General features: G+C 43.9%; 1 protein-coding gene and 2 pseudogenes across 1 annotated transcript in view; 2 read left to right on the top strand and 1 right to left on the bottom strand.

Annotated features, from left to right (window-relative positions):
• Positions 1-22,836, bottom strand: part of LOC140389211 (uncharacterized) — a 56,962-nt gene extending 34,126 nt beyond the window's left edge. The window contains exons 1-2 of the mRNA XM_072473389.1: positions 22,801-22,836; positions 20,054-21,446 (exon numbers count right to left, since the gene is read on the bottom strand). Coding sequence (XP_072329490.1) covers positions 20,054-21,065 — 1,012 coding nt within the window. The 5' untranslated portion in view covers positions 21,066-21,446; positions 22,801-22,836. The remainder of the gene's footprint in view (positions 1-20,053; positions 21,447-22,800) is intronic.
• Positions 1-27,190, top strand: part of LOC140389219 (uncharacterized) — an 82,983-nt pseudogene that overhangs the window by 24,070 nt on the left and 31,723 nt on the right.
• On the top strand, positions 9,407-9,520 carry LOC140390936 (U6 spliceosomal RNA; annotated as a pseudogene).

The raw sequence follows: 27,190 nt of genomic DNA, 5'->3' as shown, positions 1-27,190 counted from the left end.
TTCTTGTAATTTTGGTTTCACCTAATTATTTTTTTTCTCCAAGGAAGGGGAGACTGTTAAGTAATGGGTTAAGAGACATTCCAATTAATTGTCTCATTTATGTCAAGTATCCAATAATTGACACTGATATGTAAAGGGGCCTCAGGTGGCCTTTGTGTCAGGTGATGTGATGTTAGAGTTTTGTGCAGTCTGTTAAAGTGAAATCAAGGTGTTGGCGAAAAGGAGCAGAACCTTTTTGACTCTTTATACAACAGCAGCTAAACATCTAACATCCACGACCTGGCCCCTAAGAGGCATCATAATGATCACATTCAATAACCTCCGGACGTTAGCAGACAACTGCTACCCCTCCACGAATGTAGTCTAGTCCTCTCCAATCACTCCCGGCACACAGTCCTCCATATGCATCACCAGCACCTTCCCCAATATTTTCGCGTCCACATCCAACAATAAAATTGGGTGGGACGACCCACACTGCTCCAGGTCCTTATCCTTTTTTAAAAATAAGCGAGATCGAAGCCTGAGCCAGCATGTGCAGGGCCGGTGGGAGGGGTGAGGGGGGTGGTGAGAGAGAGTTCCCCTTCCTCCAATGACTCATTGTACATCTCGACTAACTTCAAACCAAACTTTATATTGAATTCTGCCGGAACCGCAGCCTGTCGGAGAACCACTTCACACCCTCATCCCCCACCGGAGGCTCCGAGCTGTACAGTTACTGATTAAAAATCCTTAAATGCCCCATTAACCTCCCCATACTCTGTGACCACCACACACACACTATCCCTCATTCGTCCAATCTCTCTCGCCATCGCTGCCTCAACAGATGCACCAGCATCCTGCTGGCTTTCTCCCCATGCTCGTACATCACCCTACTGGCCCTGCGCAACTGCCCCACCGCCTTCCCTGTAGACATAAGCCCAACCTCCATTTGGAGCCTCTGCCTCGCCTTTAACAGCGCCTCCTCCGGGACCGCTGAGTCCCTCCGGTCCACCACTTGGATGGCATCCACCAAACTCTGCCTTTCGAACCTCTCTACCCTCTCCTTGTGCATCTGAATCAAAATAAACTACCCCCTAATCACTGCATTCAGCGCCTCCTACGACATGGAGGCGGTGACCTCACCCGTCTCTTAATGCTACACATAATTCCGGATAGCTTCCCCAACCCGTCCACGAATTTCCTTACATCCCAACAACCCCACAGCTAATCTCCACTGCGGCCACTGGGAGCTGCCCTTTTCACTCGCAAGTCCGTCCAGTGCGGCATGTGGTCGGACACTTCATCGCCGAATATTCCAACCCAAACTTGGCCTTGGCTAGTACAAAAAAAATCAATCTGGGAATACACCCGGTGGAAATGCAAAAAGATCAGAAACTCCTTCGCCCTCGGCCTATCAAACCTCCAGGAATACACCCCATTGTTATGGGCCAGGGTTTCGAGAACCCCAAAGTGTATCATGGAGTTCACCTGACCCACAACTTTTAATAGATTGTGGTATGGGGAGCACACGGCCCACTCTACAGGTGTGGTACAGCAGAAATGGAAAAGTATTTTTTAAAGCAAAACAATGTTTATTCTATGAACTTAAGTTAACCTTTTTAAAACATACAGTGAACATCTTACCAACCATTAATTCAAATACAACCCCCAAAGAATACACTAAGTAATGCTTAATAACTTCCCAAACATCCAGAAGACAAAAGAAACACCTTTTAACAGAAGCACATTAGGTTTACATTCACTACTGAGAACATTTATAATTCTGAATTCACCAAATGATCAAGAGATAGTCTTTTGATGGCATAGAGAACAGCAGTACACCTGCTTGGTCTGGCTTCAGCTCCAACACGGAAAACGAAACTAAAACACATCCTGCAGCAAACAGCCTAAAATGAAAGTAAAAAGCTAACAGACAGCCCAGCTCCACCCACACTCTGTAATCACTGCAGTAATATGAGCAGCCAAACATTTCTTAAAGCGACATTCTCATGACACGTCCCCCCCAAGAAAAAAAATAAGCCATCAACTTCAAGATGGTTTCATTTTTCACCTTTTCACTATCCTTTAAGAAATGCACACAGTCAATATACTTCTTCATTTCAAAAAACAACACACGCAAACAGGTATAATAATATAGTCCTTTTTTTTCCTTCTTCCTCCAACTGGAATCCTTCTCAATTGACAGTCTCTTTGAACAAGAAGGTCTCTGCACGATCCATCCGTTTCTCTATGCCTCGGCATTTCTCTTTAAAGTCAGGTACTTGTTTTTAATATAAATTTAGAGTACCCAATTCATTTTTTGCAATTAAGGGGCAATTTAGCGTGGCCAATCCACATAGCCTACACATCTTTGGGTTGTGGGGATGAAACCCAAGCAAACACGGGGAGAATGTGCACACTCCACACGGACAGTGACCCAGAGCCATGATCAAACCTGGGACCTCGGCGCTGAGGCAGCAGGGCTAACTCACCGCGCCACCATGCTGCCCTTAAAGTCAGATACTTTAGTTCAATCTGATCACAGAGTCCCTTGTAATTCTCCAACACAAGAGCATTGGTTACCACAGCTTTCAGGCCGTCAAATGCCTGTTGAAACTCTGCTGTCCACTGAAATTTTCGACGTTTCTTCAGCAAGCCTTTCAGTGGAGCAATCATGGTACAAAACGTTTGCACAAATGTTCGATCAAATCCACTCATGCCAAGAAATCGCATTATTTCCCTTCATCTTGAGGGTATTGAAAACTCCTCAGTAACTGTTGGTTTCACATCCCGTGTGACCATTCAACCCTGTCCGATTTTATGGCCAAGGAAAGTGACTTGGGCTTTTCCAAATTCACTTTGGGTTCAGTTTATCACCTGACCCACCTCTTGAAGTCGATCAAATAACTCCATCAGATGTTTTAAATGTTCTTTCCATGTCTGGCTGTAAATTACCAGATCGTCGATGTATACCGCACAATTGGGTAATCCTGAAACGACTGTATTAGTTAACCGTTGAAATGTGGCTGGGGCGTTTTTCATGCCAAATGGCATAACTTCGAATTGGTATATACCATCTGGAGTCACAAAAGTTGAAATCCCCTTCGCCCTTTCGGATAAAGGTACCTGCCAGTAACCTTTAAGTAAATCCAGTGTGGAAATAAAAGCTGATTGTCCCACTTTCTCAATGCAACCCTCCAAATGTGAGATAGGATAAGAGTCCGTCCTTGTAACTGCATTAACCTTTCTATAGTCCACACACAACCATTGGGTACCGTCTGGTTTAGGTACCATCACTATGGGTGAGCTCCATTGGCTGCAACCCACTTCAATTATGCATTTTTAAGCATATTCTCAACCTGTGCCAATTTTAAAGGGTTATGTCTGTATGGATGTTGTTTGATTGGAACAGCATTTCCCACATCTACATCATGTATAGCATTTTAGTACTTCCCAATTTATCTCCTCAAACTTGCCCATGTGGTATCAATAACTCTTTCACGTCAGTCCGTTTTTCCTCTGGAAGGTAACTCAACAATTTATCCCAATTTTTAAGAACATCCTCGTTTTCCAATTTAATTTGAGGTATGTGAAATTCACAAGTCATCTGGATTTGGTTCGTCACTTTGAGTTAGAATCATTAAATCATTAGGTGCATCCCTAATTGCAAACAGTACGAATGGAATTCCTTTATCCCAATTCTCTGGATAATCTTGACAATAAGCCCTCAACATTGTCTTTAATGTCTGATGCTACCTTTCTAACGCTCCCTGCGATTCTGGATGGTACGCAGTTGATATAAATTGTTTTATTCCTAAACTATCCATAACTTCTTTGAATAACCTGGAGGTAAAATTTGATCCTTGATCCGATTGTATTTCTGTGGGTACATATCTAGTAAAGAATTTAAGTAATTCCTCCACAATCTTTTTAGCTGTAATATTACATACTGGAATGGCCTCTGGAAATCTAGTAGACACATCCATTATCGTCCAAAGATATTGATTCCCACTTTTTGTTTTAGGAAGCGGTCCTACGCAATCAATTAGGACCATTGTAAAAGGTTCCTCAAATGCTGGAATGGGTATTAAGGGCGCTGGTTTTATCACTGCTTGAGGTTTCCCTATCACTTGACATGTGTGACATGATTGACAAAATTTAACTACATCTTTATATAGTCCAGGCCAATAAAAATGTTTTTGGATTTTAGCTTGAATATTCTTTATTCCCAAATGACCTCCCACTGGTACCTCATGTGCAACTCGCAACACCTCCTTTCGATACCCTACCGGCAATACTACTTGATGAACTTCTGCCCACTTTTCATCCGCCTGCATATGTAAAGGTCTCCATTTTCTCATCAAGTCATCACTTTTACGGTAATAACACTCTGGTATACACTCAGATTCCTCTTCCGTGTATGCTTTCTGATACATCCGTTTTGTTTCTACATCTTTCTGTTGTAACTCCACCAATTTTCCTGAACTAAAAATATCCGCCTGTTCTTTTCCAACCATTTGATCAAAAATAATTTCTGATGGGCAGCACGGTGGCGCAGTGGGTTAGTCCTGTTGCCTCACGGTGCCGAGGTCCCAAGTTCGATCCCGGCTCTGGGTCACTGTCCATGTGGAGTTTGCACATTATCCCCGTGTTTGCGTGGGTTTCGCCCCCACAGATGTGCAAGTAGGTGGATTGGCCACGCTAAATTGCCCCTTAATTGGAAAAAAAATGAATTAGGCACTCTAAAAAAAATTTTTTTAAATTGTTTCTGATAATTGCACTTCACCTTTATCTTTACTCTCTGATTTCTCCTCTTGTCTTAATCTGTGACTTTGCGACCTTGTTACTACACAATCTGGGAAAATACCAGGATATTCGCCCTTCTACACTTCAGTTGTCTGATTTTCCACTGGCTTATCAAGCACAGTAGGCATCACTCCCATCTGCGATCCAGCTATATCATTACCCAAGATAAACTGTATTCCTGGACAAGATAGTTTCTCTATTACTCCTACTACCACTTCACCACTCTTCACTGGACTTTCCAACCTTACCTTATATAATGGAACACTACTCCTCTCACCCTGAATTCCGCATATTACCATCTTTTCTGGCAACATTCTTCCCAAACTACATAACTCCTCATCTTTTACCATTAAAGATTGACTAGCTCCCGTATCTCTTAAAATTGTGATTTCTTTACCTGCTCTTCCTGATACACATGAGTAATCTATACCCACATAAGTAAATTCTTTGAAGAGATCTGGCACCTTCTTATCAATCACCTCTTGATCAGGTTGTACAATCTTTTGCACCTCCTTCGCTTCACTTGGGCTTTCCTTTACCACTTTAACAACCCCCACTGTCTTGTCCTGTTTTACCACATCAGCTTTCCCAGTGCTTTTCTTCAACCACCAACAGTGTGACTTAACATGGCCTAGTTTATTACAGTGAAAACATCTGAAACTTTTCATTTCTTTTCCACCCTCCTGGATTTCTTTTTTAGCCTGAGGTACACTCTCATTATCTCCCATCAGATCACCTTTACCTTTACCACTTGAGTATTTCTATCGCTCACAGGCTGAAACTGATGTTGGAAACCAAACTTTGATTTATGAACTAATTCATAATCATCTGCCATTTCTGCTGCTAACCTCGCAGCTTTAACCCTCTGCTCTTCCACATGAAATGAAATTAAATGAAAATCGCTTATTGTCACAAGTAGGCTTCAAATGAAATTACTGTGAAAAGCCCCTAGTCGCCACATTCCAGCGCCTGTTCGGGGAGGCTGGTACGGGAATCGAACCATGCTGCTGGCCTGCCTTGGTCTGCTTTAAAAGCCAGCAATTTAGCCCAGTGTGCTAAACCAGCCCCGTGCATGAGTTCTCACTACATCAAGAATTGAATTTTTAAACTCCTCCAAAAGTATAATTTCTCTTGAGAGCTTCATCCATTTGGTCTATTTTCAAAGCCCTTATCCACCTATCAACATTACTCTGTTTGATCCTTTCAAACTCCATGTACGTTTGATCAGGTTCTTTCCTTAAATTTCGAAACCTTTGTCTGTAGGCTTCTAGTTCATATGCACCTCCTCATACGTCTCTGATACCTCCTCCGGTAGTGATGCAAACACTTCACTAGCCCTACCTATCAGCTTTGTTTGAATCAGTAATAGCCGCAAGTTCTGTGGCCATTTCATTTGTTTAGCCACCTTCTCAAATGAAATGAAAAAGGCTTCCACCTCCTCCTCATCAAACCTTGGCAATGCTTGGACATATTTAAATAGATCCCCACCAAGTCTTCGACTATGACGCTCTTTCTCACTATCCTCATCACTATCATCCAACTGTGCGTTTCCCTTTACGTCTGCCAATTTTAACTGACTGTCATGTTGCATGGCCATTTTCTGAAGTTCAAACACTCTCGCTTTATCTTTTTTCCTGTTCTGTATCTCCTTTTCTCTTTCTTTTTGTTCTGCTAGGGCTATTCTTTCTTTTCTCCTTCCTTCTCTCTCCTTTTCTTTTTCCTCTCTCCCTCTTTCGTATTCAAGCTGCTTTAATTCTTTCTCATGTTCCATTTGTTTAAGTTGTAACTGAATTTTTGCCATTTCCAATGAGTCAAACTGTATCTCAGGCAACTTTAAATGCTGAGCCACCGCCATAATTACCTCATCTTTTCGCAATTTGTCAGGTAATGTTAACTGCAATGTTTTTGCCAAATCTAACAGTCTGCTTTTAGTCTCTGTCCGTAAGGTACTGCGTGTCTCCACCCCCAAAAACATCAGAGCCTCTGAAAGAGCCATTGTCCACAACACACTCCCTACTTAAACAGGAATACCGCACCTGAAAAGCAACCACAATATGCTCACCCCTCACTGTCTTTAAGTTCACTAAGCCAATCCAATAGATAGACTTTTATCCCCCTCGAGCTCCCAATTTATGGGCCAGGGTTTAGAGAACCCCAGAGTGTATCATGGAGTTCACCTGACCCACAACTTTTAACAGATTGTGGTCTGGGGAGCACACGGCCCACTCTACAGGTGTGGTACAGCAGAAATGGAAAAGTATTTTTTAAAGCGAAACAATGTTTATTCTATGAACTCAAGTTAACCTTTTTGAAACATACAGTGAACATCTTAGTAACCATTAATTCAAATACAACCCCCAAAGAATACAACACTAAGTAATGCTTAATAACTTCCCAAACAACATCCAGAAGACAAAAGAAACACCTTTTAACAGAAGCATATTAGGTTTACATTCACTGCTGAGAACATTTATAATTCTGAATTCACCAAATAATCAAGAGAAAGTATTTTGATGGCAGAGAGAATAGCAGTACACCTGCTTGGTCTGGCTTCAGCTCCAACACTGAAAACTAAACTAAAACACACCCTGCAGCAAACAGCCAAAAACGAAAGTAAAAAGCTGACAGACAGCCCAGCTCCACCCACACTCTGACATCACTGCAGTAATATGAGCAGCCAAACATTTCTTAAAGTAACATTCTCATGACACCATCTATCCGCTCCATAAACCCTGCAACTCCTTCGCCATCGCCGACACCTTCAAAGACCCAGCACATAAGCCGAGGATCCAACACTATATTAGAGTTCCCCCCCCCACCTAAATAATCAGCCAGTGTGTGTCCAAGTCTGGAACCTTTGCACCATGATTGCCCTCGGTGGCTCACCTTCTTTCAGATACCTCCTTAGCGACCTGGGCACTCAATCCACTTCAGGAGGTGGGTCAACAACTTTGCCACATATTGGATGGTCTGCGTTCCCTCGATCCCCTCGTGCAAGATTTTGCCGCCTCAAGTGATTCTCCAATATTTCCACCTTCTCTCTTAACGTCTTCTGGCCCTCCGCCACTAGCATGATTTCTGGCTCCAACCGATACTTGTGCTCAGCCATAGACTCCTCTACCTTCTGGAGCGATGCATGCTGCGTCTCCAGCCTTTGTTCCACTCTGTCTATGGCTGCATGGATTGGCCCGGCCACCCTGGCCAGATCCTCTGAGGCCTCCTTTCTCTGCTGCTCAAACTCAGCCATCAGGAACTCCTGTTCCCAACTGTTCTGTGGACCACTATGTAGGCAACAACGCCACAGAGCTCTCCACCATCTTTTCTTCCCTGTGTCGCAGTTCAAGAGATCTCTTGGTCTGACTGTTGCATCTTACTTGTTGCTCTCCTCGTTTGAAAGGCCCCAGACATACCCTACTGAAGGAGAATTCTTAGTCCCTTATACTTAAACTCTCCACCTATATAACTCCTCCCGAAATGGGCGAAAACACCCAAAACAATTCCACTTCGAGCAAGAGCCTAATGTGCGACCACTCTCACCAGGGTCACCACAAGAAGTCTGGAATAGCCATTTTTACACACCACATGGAACATTGTTTCAAAATTTAATTGCTCCAAATAGGAATAATACATGTTACCTTCCTCTTTTCCAACTTCGCTGGGTCTCCATCTTCTGCATAACTCCTATCTACCTCCAACATCTCATCTATTACCCTCTGCTGCTCCAACCTCTCCTCTTTGTCCATCCTGGTCTTAAACGAGATCACCTCATCCCTCACCACCCCCTTTAGAGCCTCCCAGACAACTGCCTTCGACACTTCACCCGTACAGTTGAAACCTACATATTTTGTCACAGAACTCTGGGTCCCCCAAAAGTATTAATGTTCTTGTTTGTACATGTTTGGAATAAAATACATTAAAAAAGAGAAATATGGAATCAGGCAAAATCAAAAAGGTTGCAAGAGAAAGTTTGAAATCTTAAAATCTTCAGCTATGGTGTTGAATTGCTCTGATGCTGGATTAACAATCCAGTGATTGAGAGTTCAAATCCAACCACAGAAAGTTACATACATACAATTACAGAGCAGAAACAGGCCATTCGGCCCGATTGGTTCGCTGCTGGTGTGGAAGCTTCACATGAGTCTCCTCTCACCCGATCAGGAAATCCTTCTTTTCCTTTCTCCCTCCGGTCTAGTTTCCCCTGGAAGAGTCTGTTCTATTCATCTCAGCCACTCCACGGAGCTAAATAAATTTTAAAAGGTTGAAATTTGTGGAATAGAATCAAAATAAAAACATGAAAACTTTTAGATTGGCTGAAAACCCCCAAACTTGACCTTCAGGGAATGGAAGCTGCTACAATTGCCTGAGGTGCACTGTGACTGCCAGAGTGATTTGGGGATCTGTCACTCCTCGCCAGACACATCTGTCAGCCTCGCACCCCTCACTTGCTAATTGCCTGTCATCCCTTGCTTGACCCCTAGTCCCTTTCCAACTTTATAATGGGGGTGGGGGGTCAGATCTCTAAACACAGTGTACCCAGTGGTGTTAGAGGAAACTGCACATCAATATCACTGAGGATACCAAGGATTTTCAGACATAGATGGTTATTGGTGCAGTGGGAAGAGTGCTTCGCTTCAGCAGCACATATACATTAAAATTTGAGCCATGCAGAAAAGATTAGCATGGCCCCTGTGCAAGGATGACACGCAAATCCATGAAGCAAGCATTCCATATTTTTGCTGGTAGCGTTGGCCAGTGATCAAAAGCACTGAATTCAAATTGGCAAAATCTGTGGTGGCGTGAGATTGAATCCCATAACGGCAAAATGTTCAGTTGATTAAATTTGCGGAATCTCTCTAATGTAGTGGTTATCACATTCGCCGCACACGCGAGGCATCCGGATGTTCAAAACCATATAGAAACATTTCCATATGGTTGGGCCTGATATTAGTTGTGGCTCAGTGGGCAGTGCTTCACCTCTGAATCAAATGGTTGTGAATTCCAATCCCACTCCAGACCTTGAACAGAAAAATCTAGGCTGACACTTTAGTGCCAGTTTTAGAGGTACTGTTCTTTCAGAAGTGGCATTAAAATAAGGCCCCCTAATGGATGCAACATCTCCAATGTCCCTGTTTCTGAGCCAGGAGCTCCAGCTTCACGGACAAGGAAGGTCTGTTCATAACATGACCAAACAGTTTGAAAATGAACTTGTAACTTATTCGAGCACACACCAATGGCAGGCGGTGAGAGCGGGAGAGATTCCTGGTCAGCCATATGACGGAAAGAAATTGGAGCATCTACCATCATTACCCATAGCTCCAGACTGCAGTGGATGTTGTCAGAGCAACTTAGACTTCCTTGGGAGGCCTGTTAGCTCAGTTGAGTTTGATTGGGGATCTGCCTCCTTGGCATTCCTGAGGTGAAGCTCGTGGCGATGTTGGTTGAACCTGCTTTTGGGCAGAGAACACACAAAGAAAAATGGTTGTTCTGGTGTGTGTTTCTATTTCAATCAGTGAGATTTAGGATGTTTGGATTTTTGCTCGATGTGGGGATCCTCTATCAGCAACGAGCCTGTAAGGTTGTTCCTCATTCCTGGAGTCTACTCACTTTTCTGCATCAGTTTCACATCTCCTGACACCAGGGACTTCACCACCTTTCCCAGCTTCAGAAACACAAAGGCAACACTGACACCTGCAGCTCAAACTAGTTACTAATTTAAATGTAATCAAACTTTCAGACACAAGAACAGAAGAAAATGGAAAATCTCAACGGGTCTGACAGCATCTGTGGAGAGAGAACAGAGCTAACGTTTCAAGTCTGGATGACTCCATCAGATCTGCCAGTTGACAGGGAGAAAAGAAATCTGTACACAGCCTTGGGGCTTAACCTCTTAGAAACTGAATCTAATACAACAAAAATATTAATGGCCATAGCTTCTCTGAGAAGGTTGAGGGTTCAAGTCTCACTTCAGAGGCTTGAGCACTGAGGCTGGCACTCAGTGCAGTACTGAGGGAGCACTGCATTGTCAGAGGTACCAACTTTCAGATCAGTTAAACCAAGGCCCTGTCTGCCCTCTCAGGGAATGTAAAAGATCACATGACCCTACATTCTAGGGGAGTTTATCCTTGATGTCCTGGTCAATATGGATCTTGCCATCAAAATCAGAAAAAAAGATTATCTGTCATTATCACATTGCTGTTTCTGGGATCTTTCTGTGCACTAATTGGCTGCCAAGTTTCCTACATTACAACAATGACGACACTTCAAAAAGCCCTTTATTGGCTGTAAAATACTTCAGATACCAAGCTGATATAAAAAGCAAGTCTTTCTTTCTTAGGGAAACATTCTGTTTTCTGTGAACTGGGAATTCTAAACCCATTGATGGAGAAAGTATACCGGCCACAGTGACATTGAGCAGTGTATTGTGTACAGAACTCTTACTATAGGCTCCTGAGTGTTTCAGTCAATTGGAACACACCATGCTGGCAAATCAGATTGTTTGGGCTTAGCTAAAAAAAAAATTATTGGGAGTTTTAAATCTATACAAATAGCAACATAATATTCAACTTACACCAAACAACAAAACACTTGAACCAAAAGAACAAAGTATTTGAAAATAACTCCCAGAATATGAAATGAATCTTGGAAGAGTATAAGGTGAACATATCACACCGTTATTACATTGAGGTATGATGGACTGAGAGACTCGGGTCTGTAGAGATCCACCCCCCCCCCCCCCCCACCACACTCTCTCACCATACTCAGGATAGTAATCCTTCCAGACAGGATAGTACAAACATTATCCACGGTATTAGTCAAACACCCGTCATCTGAAGTGGATCTGTCTATAATTCACATCACCAACTAAAGCAGGGCCCCATCACTTGACTGACACACACGTATCTAATTCACAACTCTCTGACCTTTGACCCTCCATTCACCACAATGCTTCGGTACCCATCAATCTGGTTTAACCACATCCCTCATAGCCACCTTCTACACCCTTGTCCCCCAAATTACCTTTGCTCTCTTCCTTCCTGGCTGATCATCCTGCTTCTCAAGTCCAAATGAGTGAGGTTTTGACCATATCTGGTCACAACTGGTTTAGCCGTCCATTGCCAAATAAGGTAAAACTTTGAACTCTCAGTTCCATAGAATCCCTTCGTGCAGGAGGCAGCCATTCGGCCCATCGTGTCTGCACCGGCCCTCTGAAAGTGCACCCCACTGCCCTAACCCCGTAACCCCACCTAACCTGCATATCTTTGGACACTAAGTATGACCAATCCACCTAACCTGCACATCTTTGGACTATGGGAGGAAACCGGAGGACCAGGAGGAATCCCACAGACACGGGGAAAATGTGCAAACTCTTCACCTAAAGTCGGATTGACCCGGGTCCCCGGCGCTGTGAAGTAACATTGCTAAGCTCTGTGCCACTGTGCTACCTATATAACAATTTTTTCTTACATCGTTGTGTGACCAGTGTCGTGTGACAAGTAACCATTTTGAAATCTTTTTCATACCGCTACAAAGCTGAGGAGTAGTCGTGCTCCGGAGGTACTGTCAATGAAGCAGTAACATAGAGAAACATAGAGCAGGAGGAGGCCATTCGGCCCTTCAAACCCGCTCTGCCATTAATTATGATCATGGCTGATCATCCAACTCAATAGCCTAATCCGGCTTTCCCCCCATATCCTTTGATCCCCTTCGCTCTAAATGCTATATCTAACTGCTTCTTGAAACTATACAATGTTTTGGACTTAATTACTTCCTGTGGTAACGAATTCCACAGGCTCACTACTCTCTGGGTGAAGACATTTCTCCTCATCTCTGTCCCAAATGGTCTACCCCGTATCCCAAGATCGTGACTCCTGGTTCTGGACACACCCGCCATTGGGAACATCCTTCCTGCATCTACCCAGTCCAGTCCTGTTGTAATTTTATAGGTTTCTATGAGATTCCCCCCTCATTCTTCTGAACTCCAGCGAATACAATCCTAACCGATTCAATCTCTCCTCGTATGGCAATACTGCCATCCCAGAAATCAGTCTTGTAAACCTTCCTCAGATAAGGAGACCAAAACTGCACACAATATTCCAGGTGTGGCCTCACCAAGGCCCTGTATAATTTCAGCAAGACATCCCTGCTCCTGTACTCGAATCCTCTCGCAATGAAGGCCAACATTTTCCCCCTTCTTAATCAACCCCTTGTTCTTCTTTGTTGAATTCAACAGCACTCAATCCTCAGACCTCTTGTTTTTCTTGGCCAATTTATACGCTACTTTCTTGGATCGAATACTATCCCTAATTTCCCTTGTAAGCCATGGATTGGCCACCTTTCCCATTTTACTTTTGTGCCGAATAAACAATTGTTGCAGTTCCTCAATTAACTCTTTGAATGTTTCCTATTGCCTATCCATTGTCATCCCTATAAGTAACATTACCCAATCGATCATAGCCAACTCTCACCTCATTTGATTGTAGTTTCCTTTGTTAAGATTCAGGGCCCTAGTCTCGGAATCAACTACTTCACTCTCCATTTTGATGCAAAATTCTGTCATTTTATGGTCACTCATCCCCAAGAGGTCGCGCTCAACTAGATTGCCAATCATTCCGTACTCATTACACAGTACCCAATCCAGGATGGCCTGTTCTCTAGTTGGCTCAACATACAGATCCAGAAAACCGCATACAGTCCAGGAATTCCTCCTCTATGGCAGTGTTTTTCAAACTTTTTCAGGGGGACCCATTTTTAACAACCGGCCAACCTTCGGGACCCATGCCGGCTGACCTTCACGACCCACGCTGGCCAACCTTCGTGACTCACGCCGGCGGCCCTTCGTGACTCACGCGAGCTGACCTTTGTGACGCACGCCGGCCGACATTCGTGACCCACCATTTTCTCTTACATTTAATGCGAGAGGTGAGCCTGCTTGGTCCTCATTTACTTGTTTGCTGCTGACAAAATGGAGGAATCGCAATCGCGCCCAAAGCACGTGACATCGACGTTCGGGGGGGGGGGGGGGGGGGCGTGACATGCTCTCTGCCCCGCTTCAGGCAGGAAGATTACATAGAATTTTAAAAAAATTCTTCTGCATCTCCAATTGCGCAAATTCATGGGCAACGGCCGCAGCAGTTGCCAGCTGCAAGAAGCCTTCAAAATGGCCGCGACCATATAAAAACAAAATATGGCCGCACTGCGTATCCATGCCCACTCATCGGTGCGCATGTGCAAAACTCAGCATATGTGTACCGATGAACATTCACGCATGGGCAGTGCGGCCGCTTTTTAAAAATATGGTCGCGGCCATTTTGAAGGCCGCTCGCAGCCAGCGTTGTTAAAAGCCGGCTGCTGCAAGTGAATTTGCGCAATCAGGAGTGCCATGACGGACGGCTCCACGACCCTCCCAACATCCGCCCGTGACCCACCTGCGGGTCGTGACCCCGACTTTGAAAATGTCTGCTCTATGGTATTGTGGCTAATTTGATTTTCCACATCTATATGCATATTAACATCACCCATAATTACAGTTGTTCCTTTATCATCTGCGTCTCTAATTTCCCGTTTCATGCCATTTCCAACAATATCACTGCAGTTTGGGGGTTTATATCTGACGCCCACGAACATTTTTTTGCCTCTTGCTGTTTCTCAGCTCTAGCCATACAGATACCACATTGCCGGAGCTAATATCCTCCCTCACCACTGTTAATTTCCTTCTTTTTTTTTTAATTTAGAGTACCCCATTATTTTTTTTCCAATTAAGGGGCAATTTACCGTGGCCAATCCACCTATCTTGCACATCTTTGGGTTGTGGGGGTGAAACCCACGCAGACATGGGGAGAATGTGCAAACTCCACACGGACGGTGACCCAGGGCCGGGATTCGAACCTGGGTACTCAGCACCGCAGTCCCGGTGCTATCCACTGCACCACATGCCACCTGTTAATTTCCTTCTTAACCAGCAATGCAACCCCACCACCTTTTCCTTTTCGTCTGTCTTTCCAAAATACGTTCTAATAACGTTCTATCTCATTCATAGAATCATAGAATTTACAGTGCAGAAGGAGGCCATTTGGCCCATCGAATCTGTACCGACCCTTGGAAAGAGAACCCCACCTAAGCCCACACCTCCACCTTATCCAGTTGTTTTGTTACCTGTGTGGTACTCAAACCTTGGTTAGTGATGAGGTCTTCTGAATCTCAATGAAGACTCAAACTTGTCCAGTAGTAACAAAAGGTTTACTGAGTAACTATGACAATAATTGCATGAGTTCTTTACTTTAACTATGATACTAGTGATAAGGTTAACAAGATCTAACTACGGTAACTATACCTAACTCCACTAGCCATCTGAACTAGTCTGCTATTGCCCTGGTCACAGTGCACCCAAGAGAGAGAGAGACCCAATGTGGTCGCCTTTTATACCCCTGTTGGTCCGGCCCTCTAGTGATCATGTGGTGCTACTGATTACACATTAACCCCTTGTGTACATGCATATATAGAGGTCACTACATCCCCCTTTTTTCGTGTTACATATTTTCTGTATGTTGTAAAGAAAATTGAACGAACATAATGGATGCAGTTTGCAAATGCATTACATAAAATCAATGGGTTAGTCCATCAAATGTTAATACATTTAGCCTCTTCGGTTTTTCCGCTTGCGTGAAATAGGTAGACAAATGATGTTATGTACAAATTGTGATGATCTTGATGAGTACACAAAGCCAATTAATATTTATGAGTCCTATCTTAATAATAAAAAAAAAAATTGTGAGTCCATACGTTATGAGTTTGGTCGGTCGACTTGCTTTCTTCTTCTGTTGTTGAAGTGGTGATATTGATGTTGTTATTTCTTTGTGAACGTCATCAGTATTCCTGTGTTTAAGTAACCAAGAAGTCATCAATGAGGTATTTGAATGGTCGAATCACTTTGTTGTCTGATTTATGCTTTTTTTCTTATGCTTGCGGTAGCGATTCTGTGTTACATCTTTGTTGGCTGACCTGGACTTTTTCCTGTGTCTGTGGTATTGATTCTGTATGTTATCTTTGTTGTCTGACCTGGACTTTTTCTTGTGTTTGTGGTATTGATTCTGCATGTCATCTTTCTTGAAAGCTGGTTTGCTTGTTGTTGTGGAGCAAATATGAATTTGTGAGATTTGTTGCCATGCCATGGCATATTTGTACTCTTGCCATTGTTTTGTAGTGTGCTGTGGCATTGTCCTTCATGTGCAGAGCTGTACCATTTTGTACAGGTCGTTGTTCCTTTGTTGTCGTTTCTGTCTTGGTTGTTTTTGTTGTTGTTCTTGTTGTCTTTCTTTTTGATGTTTTTGTTGTGCTTGTTGTTTCTGTTTTTGTTGCTTTTTGTTGTTGTTATTGTAGTTTTTGTTGTTGTGCTGGTTGTTCTTGTTTCTGCAGCGCTTCTTGTTGTTTTTGTTGTTCCTATTGCGCTCAGTGGTCCGTGTGGATGATGTGAGTCATTGTCACAGTTATTGGTGTCAGTGTCCTTTATGGTCTCTGTTACATTGAGCGTTTCTTCTTGAGAATTGTGAGAATGATCTGATGTTGCATTGATGTTGATGACATCAGTCATTTGTGGTGGATTTGATTCCTCTTCTTTGCTTCCTTGGTACTCCTAGAGTCATTTCTGGTTCACTTGAATCATCTGTGATTTCTTTGTGCTCCTCTTCTGGAGTTATTTCTGGTTGATTTGAATCACCTTTGGTTTCTTGGTGCTCCTCTTCTGGAGTCAAAATCTTCAAGATTTCAATTGACTTGGTCTCTGGACTCTTGGTGCTCCTCTTCTGGAGTCAAAATCTTCACGATTTCATTTGACGTGATCTCTCTGGACTCATGGGTAGTCCTCCTCTGATTGTTGAGTGCTTCTGTACAGATGAGCTGAGATCTGTCAGTCTCGCTGTGATCCTGCATATCCTATATGGGAATTGTGATTTCTTCGTCATTTGTCTCACATACAGTGGGTAGACATTCAGTGTCGTCTTGTTGGTTAAATGAGCTGGGTTCTGGTGGCTCAAATAAGCTGGGTAGTCTATCATAGTCTTTTTGTTGTTCACGTGAGCTTGGTAGACTTTCATAGTCTTGCTCATGCCTGGTGTTCGCTATGGAGTGTTTGCTTGCTTCCATTTTTGAGTCTGTCACCGAGCTGTCTGTGGAGGCTTGCGTCGCTCTCTCTGTGGAGTCTTTCATCGCTCTCTCTGTGGAGTCTGTCACCGCTCTGTGTGGGGTCTGTCTGTGCTGTCTCAACTGAGTCATTCTGTGCTCTCAGTGTGGCGTCATCTTCTTCTTGGGTATTTGACAGGTTGCTGTCATCCAGTGTATCGACGATCTGCCATGGCATCATGGTATTGGAATCATGTACCATGAGTAGAGTCATGTTGAGCTTTGCAACCGTATTGCTGATGCTGTGATCAGCATATCCGAATAACTCAGCCATGTTGGAGTAGTATTGTGTGTATTGTTCGGTAGACAAATCATCTTTTTGTTTCGGAGTTGTTATCGTTCTCTTCATGTTCAATGAACAAATCATCTTCTTGGGTTTCGGATTTGTCATTGTGCTCTTCACTTTGGGTGGTGCAGACTGCTTGTTGCAGGATGTTGTGAAAGTTATTTTCAACTGCTGGTGTAAGTTCGGGCATTGTTCTGTCTTTTGAGGTAAGAAAATTGGGTTTTGCAGCTTTAAATTTCTTGTTGTTCATTTTCTTGCATTTCCCTTTTAAGTGAGCGTGGTCCGGGTCCTCTGACATCATGACGCTCGTGACGTCATGGGTGGGAATCGAATGCGCATGCGCAACTCGAGTTTCCTTTACTGCACGCTCTTTTCGCAACTGTGCATGTGCGGCTTCTTGTGCATGCAATGGTTGCCGTTTTCCTCCTTTTTGAGAAGTGCGCATGTGCGTACTGGCCGGAACGCTCTCGCTCAAGATGGCTGCCAATCAAAAAGTGCTGTTGCATTGAGTGAGATCCTGCCTCTGCCTCGTGGTGAGTATCTGCACCATTTTTACCGATTTTGTTTTCTCGATAATGATTCTGTGTTTGTCGAGACTCAAAGTATTGATTTTGTTTTTCTTCATAAGCAAGGTATTTTTGTGTAGCGATTTCTAGAGTTAGACACTTATCTTGTGAAAGTTCTTCCTTCAAATTTTTATCACATAGTCCAGAAATTAATTGATTCATTATCAGTGTCTCTGAAATCAGCATAATCACAGCCTTGTGGGATTAACTTGAGATTTGTAATAAAATCAGTGATGGGCCCTCCGTTTCTCTGGTGTTTATGACAAGAGTTAAATCTTTCCAGCATCTCACCAGACTGACTCTTAGTGTTCATCAAATTTTTTTCAGTATTACTTCCATTTTGGTGTTGTCTTCACCTTCTAAGTAATTAAAGCAATTATGGTTTTCTCTAGTTTCATGCCCTCCTATTGAGAGTAGTAGTGCTATTTTTGTTGCGTCAGAGACCGTGCTTAAATCATTAGTTGCGATAAATATTTGGAATATCTGTTCAAATCTTTTCCAGTCATAACTTAAATTACCGGTTGGTCAAATCTTTTCCAGTCATAACTTAAATTACCTGGAGGTCCAATGAGTCCCATAGTCAGTCGTCGAGGATCCATTTGCTGTGAAGTCTTCCACAGTCGAATGTCCAGTCTGAATTTTCTTCTCTTTTTTTCTAACTTAATCTAACAAGTTCTGTTAAAGCCACACGCCTGGTACCATGTTTTGTTACCTGTGTGGTAGGTAACATGTGCTACTCAAACCTTGGTTTGTGATGAGGTCTTCTGAATCTTGATGAAAAATACTCAAACTCGTCCAGTAGTAACAAAAGGTTTATTGAGTAACTATAACAATAATTGCATGAGTTCTTTACTTTAACTTTGATACTAGTGATAAGGTTAACAAGATCTAACTACGGTAACTATACGTAACTCCACTAGCCATCTGAACTAGTCTGCTATTGCCCTGGTCACAGTGCACCCAAGAGAGAGAGACCCAATGTGATTGCCTTTTATACCCCTGTTGGTCCGGCCCGCTAGTGATCATGTGGTGCTACTGATTTACACAGTAACTCCTTGTGTACATGCCCATATAGAGATCACTACACCAGTAACCCCACCCAACCTTTTTTGGACACTAAGGGAAATTTAGCATGGTCAATCCACCTAACCTGCACATCTTTGAACTCTCTCAAATAAAGTCCTCCCTGTACAGCCTAAAGATCTAACACAGAAATAGTGAGTTCACATCAAAAGCAATTTCAGGGGGAAATGGATTACACATTAAGAAATAAAATTGTCTGCAGCATGTGCAGTTACACGGACTTCAAACCAGCCTCTGGAATTTTAACCAGCAAATCACTCAAACTGTGAACTCTCTTTTTATCTTTCAGTGTTGACTTTTTAATTTGGATAAGGATATAACTACCTCCAGTATAACTGGTAAAACTTTGCATCCTTGTGTCTTCTTAAAAAACGTTGCTATCTTTACCTGAGTGGGTTTGACTCAATAAGAATTGACCCCTTTGGTTCAAAAAACATAAATGGTTAAACACTGTGTGAACTCAACAACTATGTGAAGGTTTTATTTTAGAGCTCACACTGATCAGGACCGTCCCCCGTGTGAGTGCATTAATGGATACATTGACTGTGTGAGAGCCTTGTAACACACCTGAATGGTTTCTCACCATTGTGCATCCTGAGGTCCTTCAGGCGATCAGAGGGGTGGGTGATTTCCTTATCACAAATATCACACCCAAGGTTTCTCCCCAGTGTGAATCCTCTGATGTCCCAGGAGCCTCAAATACGTTGTTGATGCTTCCTCACATTCATCACCCTTTAAGTTTACTCCCCTGTGTGGATACTCTGATGGCAGCAGGTACAATAACTTTGAGGAGGATTTGTTGCACATTTTACACCCGAATGATTTCTCCCCAGTGTAAATCCTCTGGTGTCTCAGGAGTCTCATAGACATCACAAATGTTTCATCATAAACCTCACCTTGAAAGGGGTTTTCCCCATGTGGATTGTCTGCTGGCGGAGGAGGCTCCTGAAATCTGTGAAAGCTTTGTTTCCACCTCATACTTAACCAGTTCCACCCGTGTGAATGTGCTGATAAGAATGAGGTTCAGTAAGCGTGAGAATGATCTGTCAAGACACCTCATACATGATGATTTCTCCTGTGTGAATATGTTGACGTACTAGGAGAAAGGAAGAGTGGGTGAAAGCTTTCTCACAAACCTAACGCCTGAATGGTTTCTCACCTGTGTGAATCCGCTGGTGTTTCCTGAGTTTTGCTGACTGTGAAAACGATTTTTCACACACCACACAAATGAATGGCTTCTCTCCTGTGTGAATATGTCGATGTACGCGGACAGATGATGGATCCGAGAATGATTTGTTGCACACTTCGCAGGTATACGGTTTCTCTCCGGTGTGAATGTGTTGGTGTTCAAGGAGGGTTGTTGACCGTGAGAAAGATTTGTTGCAAATCCCGCACGTGAATGGTTTCTCTCCTGTGTGAGTGCGTTGATGGTCGAGGAGTGTGGATGACCGTGGGAATGATTTGCCGCACACCTCGCATGTGAATGGCTTCTCCCCTGTGTGAATGCGTTCATGTGTGCGGAGGTGAGAAGAATTTGAAAATGATTTGTCACACACTTCACACGTGAATGGCTTCTCTCCTGTGTGAATACGTTCGTGTGTGCGGAGGTGAGAAGAATTTGAGAAGGATTTGTCACACACTTCGCAGGTGAATGGCTTCTCCCCTGTGTGACTGCGTCGATGCGTGTGAAGATTTGGTAACTGTGAGAAGGATTTGTCACACATCTCGCACTTGAATGGTTTCTCTCCTGTGTGAAAGCGTTGGTGCACATGGAGAGCCGATGACTGTGAGAATGATTTGTTGCATACTTTGCATATGAATGGTTTCTCCCCTGTGTGAATGCGTTGGTGCTTACGGAGGTTCCCTGCTTTGGAGAAGGATTTTTCACACACGTTGCATGTGAATGGTTTCTCACCAGTGTGAATGCGTCGATGATACGCAAACGTTGAAGGGTTTGCAAAAGCTTGCTCGCACACCTCACACTTGAACGGCTTCTCCCCCGTGTGAATGCGTCGATGATACACAAGTGTTGAAGAGTTTGCAAAGGCTTGCTCGCACACCTCACACTTGAATGGCTTCTCCCCAGTGTGAATGCGTCGGTGATTTACGAGCACTGATTTTCGTTTGAAAGCTCGGTCACACACCTCACACTTGAACGGTTTCTCTGCCATGTGGCTGTCCTTGTGTTGAAGGTGGTACAACAGATGAACCTCATGTGTTATAAGTTCTTATGATCCCGTGGAGCCCTCCTCATATATGAAGAAGCTCTCACCTGCAGGAATGAGTCAGAGATTCATGAAGCTCGATGAATGACTGAAGCTCTCACCATACTTAAAGTCCACTCACACGTCCCATTTTCACCCTGACCGATTTTCCACAGCCAAACCTTCAAAAAGGCTTATTCTGGTGGAAGGCTCCACACCTGACTAGTTTCAGATCTCATGATATGTCAAAGCTCCCCTGACCCAACTCAATTCCAGATGATGGTTTTACTGCCAAACCTTCTGTGTCTATCCTCTCTGTATTCTCTGGTGTAGTATGGTGCAATCCTTCTGTAAAATAGGAAAAGGAAACATGATTTTCTCCAGTTCTCTCTCCTCCTTTGCTAAAGGAGCTGATTCCTCAGTTAGAGAATGTTCCACAGTGAGTGCTATTCTGCTAATCTCCTGTGAGGGGATCAGATGCAGTCCTTTCTTTTCCCTCGCTTGACTGTGACATACCCTCTATTTCCAGCAGGGACACTGTACAGTGACTAGGAGCAGACAACATTGCTATTTTCTTTCCTCCACGCAGACCCCCATCTTCCCAAACACAGTGAAGACAATCAGTCGGAGTGTAAAATTATCTTCAAAAAACATACTGGGGTTAAAAAGGGGAGGCATGGGGAGTTGGGTAAGATGGGGTCAGGTTGGTGGGGATTGTGGTTGGGGGGTTGTTTATGTTCACCATGTTGGCTGGGTTTTGTTTGTTTGGCGTGTGGTTGCTTATTCTGTTGAAATATAATATAAATGCCTCAATAAAATATTTTTATAAAGATAAACATATTGGGCAGGAAGTGCTGGAAGCTAAGGAAAATATTGCTTCAGTGTAGCTGATTGAAGGTTTCTGGTTTATCCTGGGAAATTAAAGACACTGGATTCACTCAGACTGCACATCCCAAATATGGCTCTCAGACACAGCACTGGGCTAAACTATCAAATCCAAGTGCAGGCTTTTGGGACAGGTTGAGGCCTTCAGGTCAAAAAAATTTAAAGAAGACATTAAAAGATATTTGAATAAATGTGTCCCTGTCCTTCCCAGATAATGACATCTCACCTTCTCAGATTCAGTAATGACCAATCAACAAATGGGAGGCACAGTAACACAGTGGTTAGCACTGTTGCTTCACAGCACCAGGGACTTGGGTTCGATTACTGGCTTGGGTCAATGTCTGTGCGGAGTCTGCACGTCCTCCCGTGTCTGCGTGGGTTTGCTCCGGTTTCCTCCCACAGTCCAAAGATGTGCAGGTTAGGTGGATTGGCCATGATAAATTGCCCTTAGTGTCCAAAAAGGGTAGGTGGGGGTTACTGGGATAGGGTGGAGGTGTGAGCTTAAGTGGGGTGCTCTTGCCAAGGGGCAGTGCACACTCGATGGGCCGAATGGTCTCCTTCTGCACTGTAAATTCTATGAAAACTCAGACTGTAAATCAGAAGGGAAATGCTTCCAATAAACACCCTCGATATACAACACTCAGCCAGTCACACAGCTCAGCACAAAGCACCGAGTAAACAGGTCTCTGAGCTGGATCTTGTCACACAGCATAAGGGGCATTTCCACACCTGATTGCCCACAGGATAGTCAGACTGCCTGAACATTAGTGTGGATATTGTGCAATGTAATTCTTCTAAATTCTGCTCCTTCACTCACCATCTCCTGACTTGGTTTGGAGTCCCTACAGGAAGTGAAGCAGCTGTGGTAGAGGAAGAGGAGGGAATGGGCAGAGTGGGTGTGCTCTCTGATTGACGTCTCTCACAGCCAATCAGAAACAAAGATTTCAAAAGCCCGCCCACAGTTTGTGAGCTGAGAGTTTGACTCTCCCAGTGTTGAATACACCTCCCTTACTGCTGCTGAAGGACCTGTCCTCCATTCCTCCCCTGCCCCAGTGAAGATTGTAGATCTAAGGTGAATTGCTCCATGGCACGGTCCTCAAATCATTTCTCTCTCTCGTGAAGGTGTCTGCTCATCATTCCTTTACTACTAATTTTCTGTTTTGTCAAGTGGTGAGTGCCATTTATTTCTGCCGCGACTAAAATTGGGAAAGGTTGTAAGAAAACTTATGGGAATCTGACACCCTGTCGTCGATGGTTTTGCAAATGAGCAGCATTTGGGTGAGAAATAGATGGGGGCCGAGGATAAACCCTTGGTAGGAACCAGAGCAATGGTTCACCATTGCAGGACATTCTCCGCACACAACTGAAGAGGTAAAACCTGGCCAGGCGATAATAATATAATATCCTTTCATTGTTACAAGTATGGAGTTACTGTAAAAAGCCCTAGTCGCCACATTCCGGCACCTGTTCGGGTAAGCTGGTACGGGGATTGAACCCGATCTGCTGGCCTTGTTCTGCATCACAAACCAGCTGTCTTGCCCACTGAGCTCAAGCAGTCCCACTGACTGGGCAACGGGTTTTCTCTAACCCAGGGTCCACAGGAGGGTTTCAGAAGGGTTGTGGAGTTGAGGGTCGCGGTCTGCACCTTTGTTAACACGGGAAGTGTGGGGGATTCAGGTCCATGGACATAGTCCCAGCCCTCGAACAGGATCCAGTGAGAGTGTGTGAAAAAGATATGAAAAATATCCAAGCAAACGACAGTCGCTGAGCTCACTGACTTAACTGTGTGCAATGAATGTTTTGTGTTAGTTCTGAGCCGCCTCATTCGCTGCCCGTAGACCCACTCCTGACTTGTTGCAACTGAGTGTTGGGAGTCAGTTGCCACTGCCACAATCCATTCACCTGATTTATTTGCACCCACACGAAAGTACTGACTGCTCAGCACTATAAGCAATACCAGAAGTGGATCCCAGAAATATTCCTTTGTGACATAGCGTCCCAAATCTGTGACCTCCGCGTCGCAGAATGATAATGGAGGCAGGTGCACGGTAACTTGAAGGTTGTCCTCTGAACCTCGCGGTTATGCCTAACTCTATTTTTGGAATGGTGCCAGGAAGAATAAGTTTTGAGCATTGAAATAGGAAGATAAGAGATTATGCATTTTTAGAAAGTATTGATTTGTAAATATTTCAGAACCTTAAGCGTTTTCTGATATTGGGGAGTGCAGTATTCACCCGACACAAAATAAATGCTCCTTTGGCCTCTCAATTACTAGGGATGTGGAAATGCACAGATCTCCAGTTTCCTTGATTACAATTGGAAGCCATGGGAAATTTTGCAGAACTTTCCCAATGGAGATCAATTTTTTTTTAAATTTTAGAGTACCCAAATATTTTTTTCCAATTAAGGGGCAATTTAGTGTGGCCAATTCACCTACCCTGGACATCTTTGGGTTGTGGGGGTGAAACCCACGCAGACACAGGAAGAATGTGCCAATTCCACACAGTGACCCAGGAATGGGACGAACTGGGTCCTCAGCGCCATAGACAGCAAAGCTAACCACTGAGCCACTGTGCCGCTCGGATTCAACTTCTAAGTAGAGTCCATTATAGAATACTGTTTCTGAATCTATTTTTGTACCAGTTTTTTGCACCAGTAACAACATAAGGCTATCCATAACATAGCACCAGGGGTCAGTGATTATGAACAAAATTAGACGACTTTTCTTTCTGTCCCATGCCTCGGGCATGAAAACTTTAGTGTCGCGAACACTGCCTTATCTCAGGAGTGACTATGTAAGCAAATGTGGCATGGATCCTGAGGGTCTGCCAATTAGCAAAAGTGGGTCTCAGGAAACAAAATTTGAAAACACAGCTCTAACCGGAGTGCAGACCAGGGAGTAATGCACAGATGGGTTTCGGTGACCATCTTCTGTTGACAAGAGACTGGAGAGAATGCAGTTGGGCTGAATGGTCTGTTTCTGTGCTTTAAAACTGTAATCAAAATTTAAAATACTCAGCGGGTCAGGCACTGATCCCCGATGCTCCACCCTGTGGACCGACAGCGAAAGTGACCTTACTGTATTTTGCGAGTCGGTCATGCTGGAGTCAATCTCAGAGTCACAGTCACCCCCAAAGCAAGAGAAATTCCCCAAATACAGTTTAGACGGAGTCACTGCAGAACTCCAAATTCACTCCTTCAGTAAGAGTCACTCCCCAAAAACTGGCTCAAACTCCTCACCCACTCTTTCTGTTCCACACTCCCATCACCCACCTCTCCCTCTCTTCAATGTCATTAGAAGTATTGGAAATTGGAAAAGCCCTGAAAATGGATGGCTCTGGAGCATCGGGCCCATACCCGGCCGTCGCTGGCAATGGAGAGCCCGTGGGGGCTACGCAGTGATGAGTAGGAGGGCCGCTGCGGTGAGCACGGAAGCCTAGGGCGCGGGCCCGGGTGGAGCCGCCGCAGGTGCAGATCTTGGTGGTAGTAGCAAATATTCAAATTAGAAGTATTGGAAGTGGTGGATAAATGTTTGATAGATCGTGGAATAGAGGGCTATTGAGGCAATGGTGCCGAAAAGGAGTTGAGGCCGGCATAGATCAGTCGTGATCATATTGAATGGAGAGGCAGGCTTGAAGGGCCTAGTGGCCTATTCCTTCTTCTAATTCTTGTGTTACGCTATGTGAGAAGATCCAGCCGAGAGACCTGTTTGCTCAATGCTTTGTTGCGAACTGTTTGATTGGCTGTGTTGGAAATTGAGTTTATTGGAAGCATGTCCCTTCTGATTTACAGGCTGCGTATTGTTGATGGCTCATTACTGAATATGAAAAGGTGAGGGGCAGGGACACATTTATTGAAATGTCTTTTAATGTCTTCTTTAAAGATTTTACTTGACGGCCTCAGCCTTTCCCCGAAGCCTGGGCTTGGATTTGATAGTTTTGCCCAGTACTGTGTGTGAGAGCTGAATTTGGGATGTGTAGTCTGAGTGAGTGCAGAGAATCTAAATATCCCAGGATAAACCAGAACCCTTCAATCAGCTACACTGAAGCAATATATTCCTTAGCTTCCAACACTGAGAGGCTGTTCAGATGTGAGGTATGTGAGGAGGGCTCCAAAGGATCATAAGATCTCTGAACACACAAGGTATACCTGTTGTACTATTTGTAGACCAGCCTCTCTCAAATCTCGTGCAACACCAAAGCATTCACACGGGAGAAACCATTCACAGGTGAGGTGTGACAAATCATTCTCACACTCATCTCACTTTAAAGCACACCCACGCATTCAATTACTCCCTACCTCCTTGACCCCTCTCTCCAGTTCATGCGTTGATCCCACCAATTGTCGCTGCCTTGGATGCTGTGGGTCTTCCTCTTCTGACCTGCTGTCAAACACATCTGACACGACACATCCCACACTGAGTCAGTTTGAAAGCCTCCAATGATGAAGAATGATATTCCCAAACTAGAAATCTCTCAAGGGTTTACCAGGGGAACTGAGACAGCAGCTGCAGTAAGTGAGGTATTATTCAGGAGGAAGAATGACAAGTTTAAATCCCCACTCAAGTTACCACAAGCTTCAAGAAACCAGTGTTACTGTAGAAATATTTGGTGCAATTTGATTTTTTTTAAAAAATTTAGAGTGCCCAATTCATTTTTTCCAATTAAGGCCCAATTTAGCATTGCCAATCCACCTACCCTGCACATCTTTTGGGTTGTGGGGGCGAAACCCACGCAAACGTGGGGAGAATGTGCAAACAGCACACGGACAGTGACCCAGAGCCGGGATCGAACTTGGAACCTTGGTGCTGTAAGGCTAGCGATTTGATTTTTAAATGATTTTAATGTGATGTGCAAAAATAGTCACTGTCCTCAAACTTTTATTTACATGTGATGTACGAATTAAGTAATGGCATGATGGGATAACTGGTCAATGGGAAAACTGGTCAACTAGTTGATACAATGTAAGAAAAGCTGACCTAGCCACTTCAATGTACCAGAGCCCTTTGTAAGGAATGCTGATCTAGCCATTCCAAAATGCCAGACCTCTGTAAATTCTGATAAGGCTAACTTGTCATAACCCAGGACGGTATGAATAAGACGAGATAAGATCAGGAATGAATAAGTCTCCTCCGACCTTTTAATGTTCCATCAAAGGACAAGATAATGGTATGAGTGATGAGACAAAGAGTCCGAGAAGGTCAGCAA

The sequence above is a fragment of the Scyliorhinus torazame genome, chromosome 14 (genome assembly GCF_047496885.1).
Source record: "Scyliorhinus torazame isolate Kashiwa2021f chromosome 14, sScyTor2.1, whole genome shotgun sequence".
Lineage (NCBI taxonomy): Eukaryota > Metazoa > Chordata > Chondrichthyes > Carcharhiniformes > Scyliorhinidae > Scyliorhinus > Scyliorhinus torazame.
The sequence above is the reverse complement of the archived record's forward strand: the minus strand, read 5'-3'. Positions and strand labels throughout refer to the sequence as shown.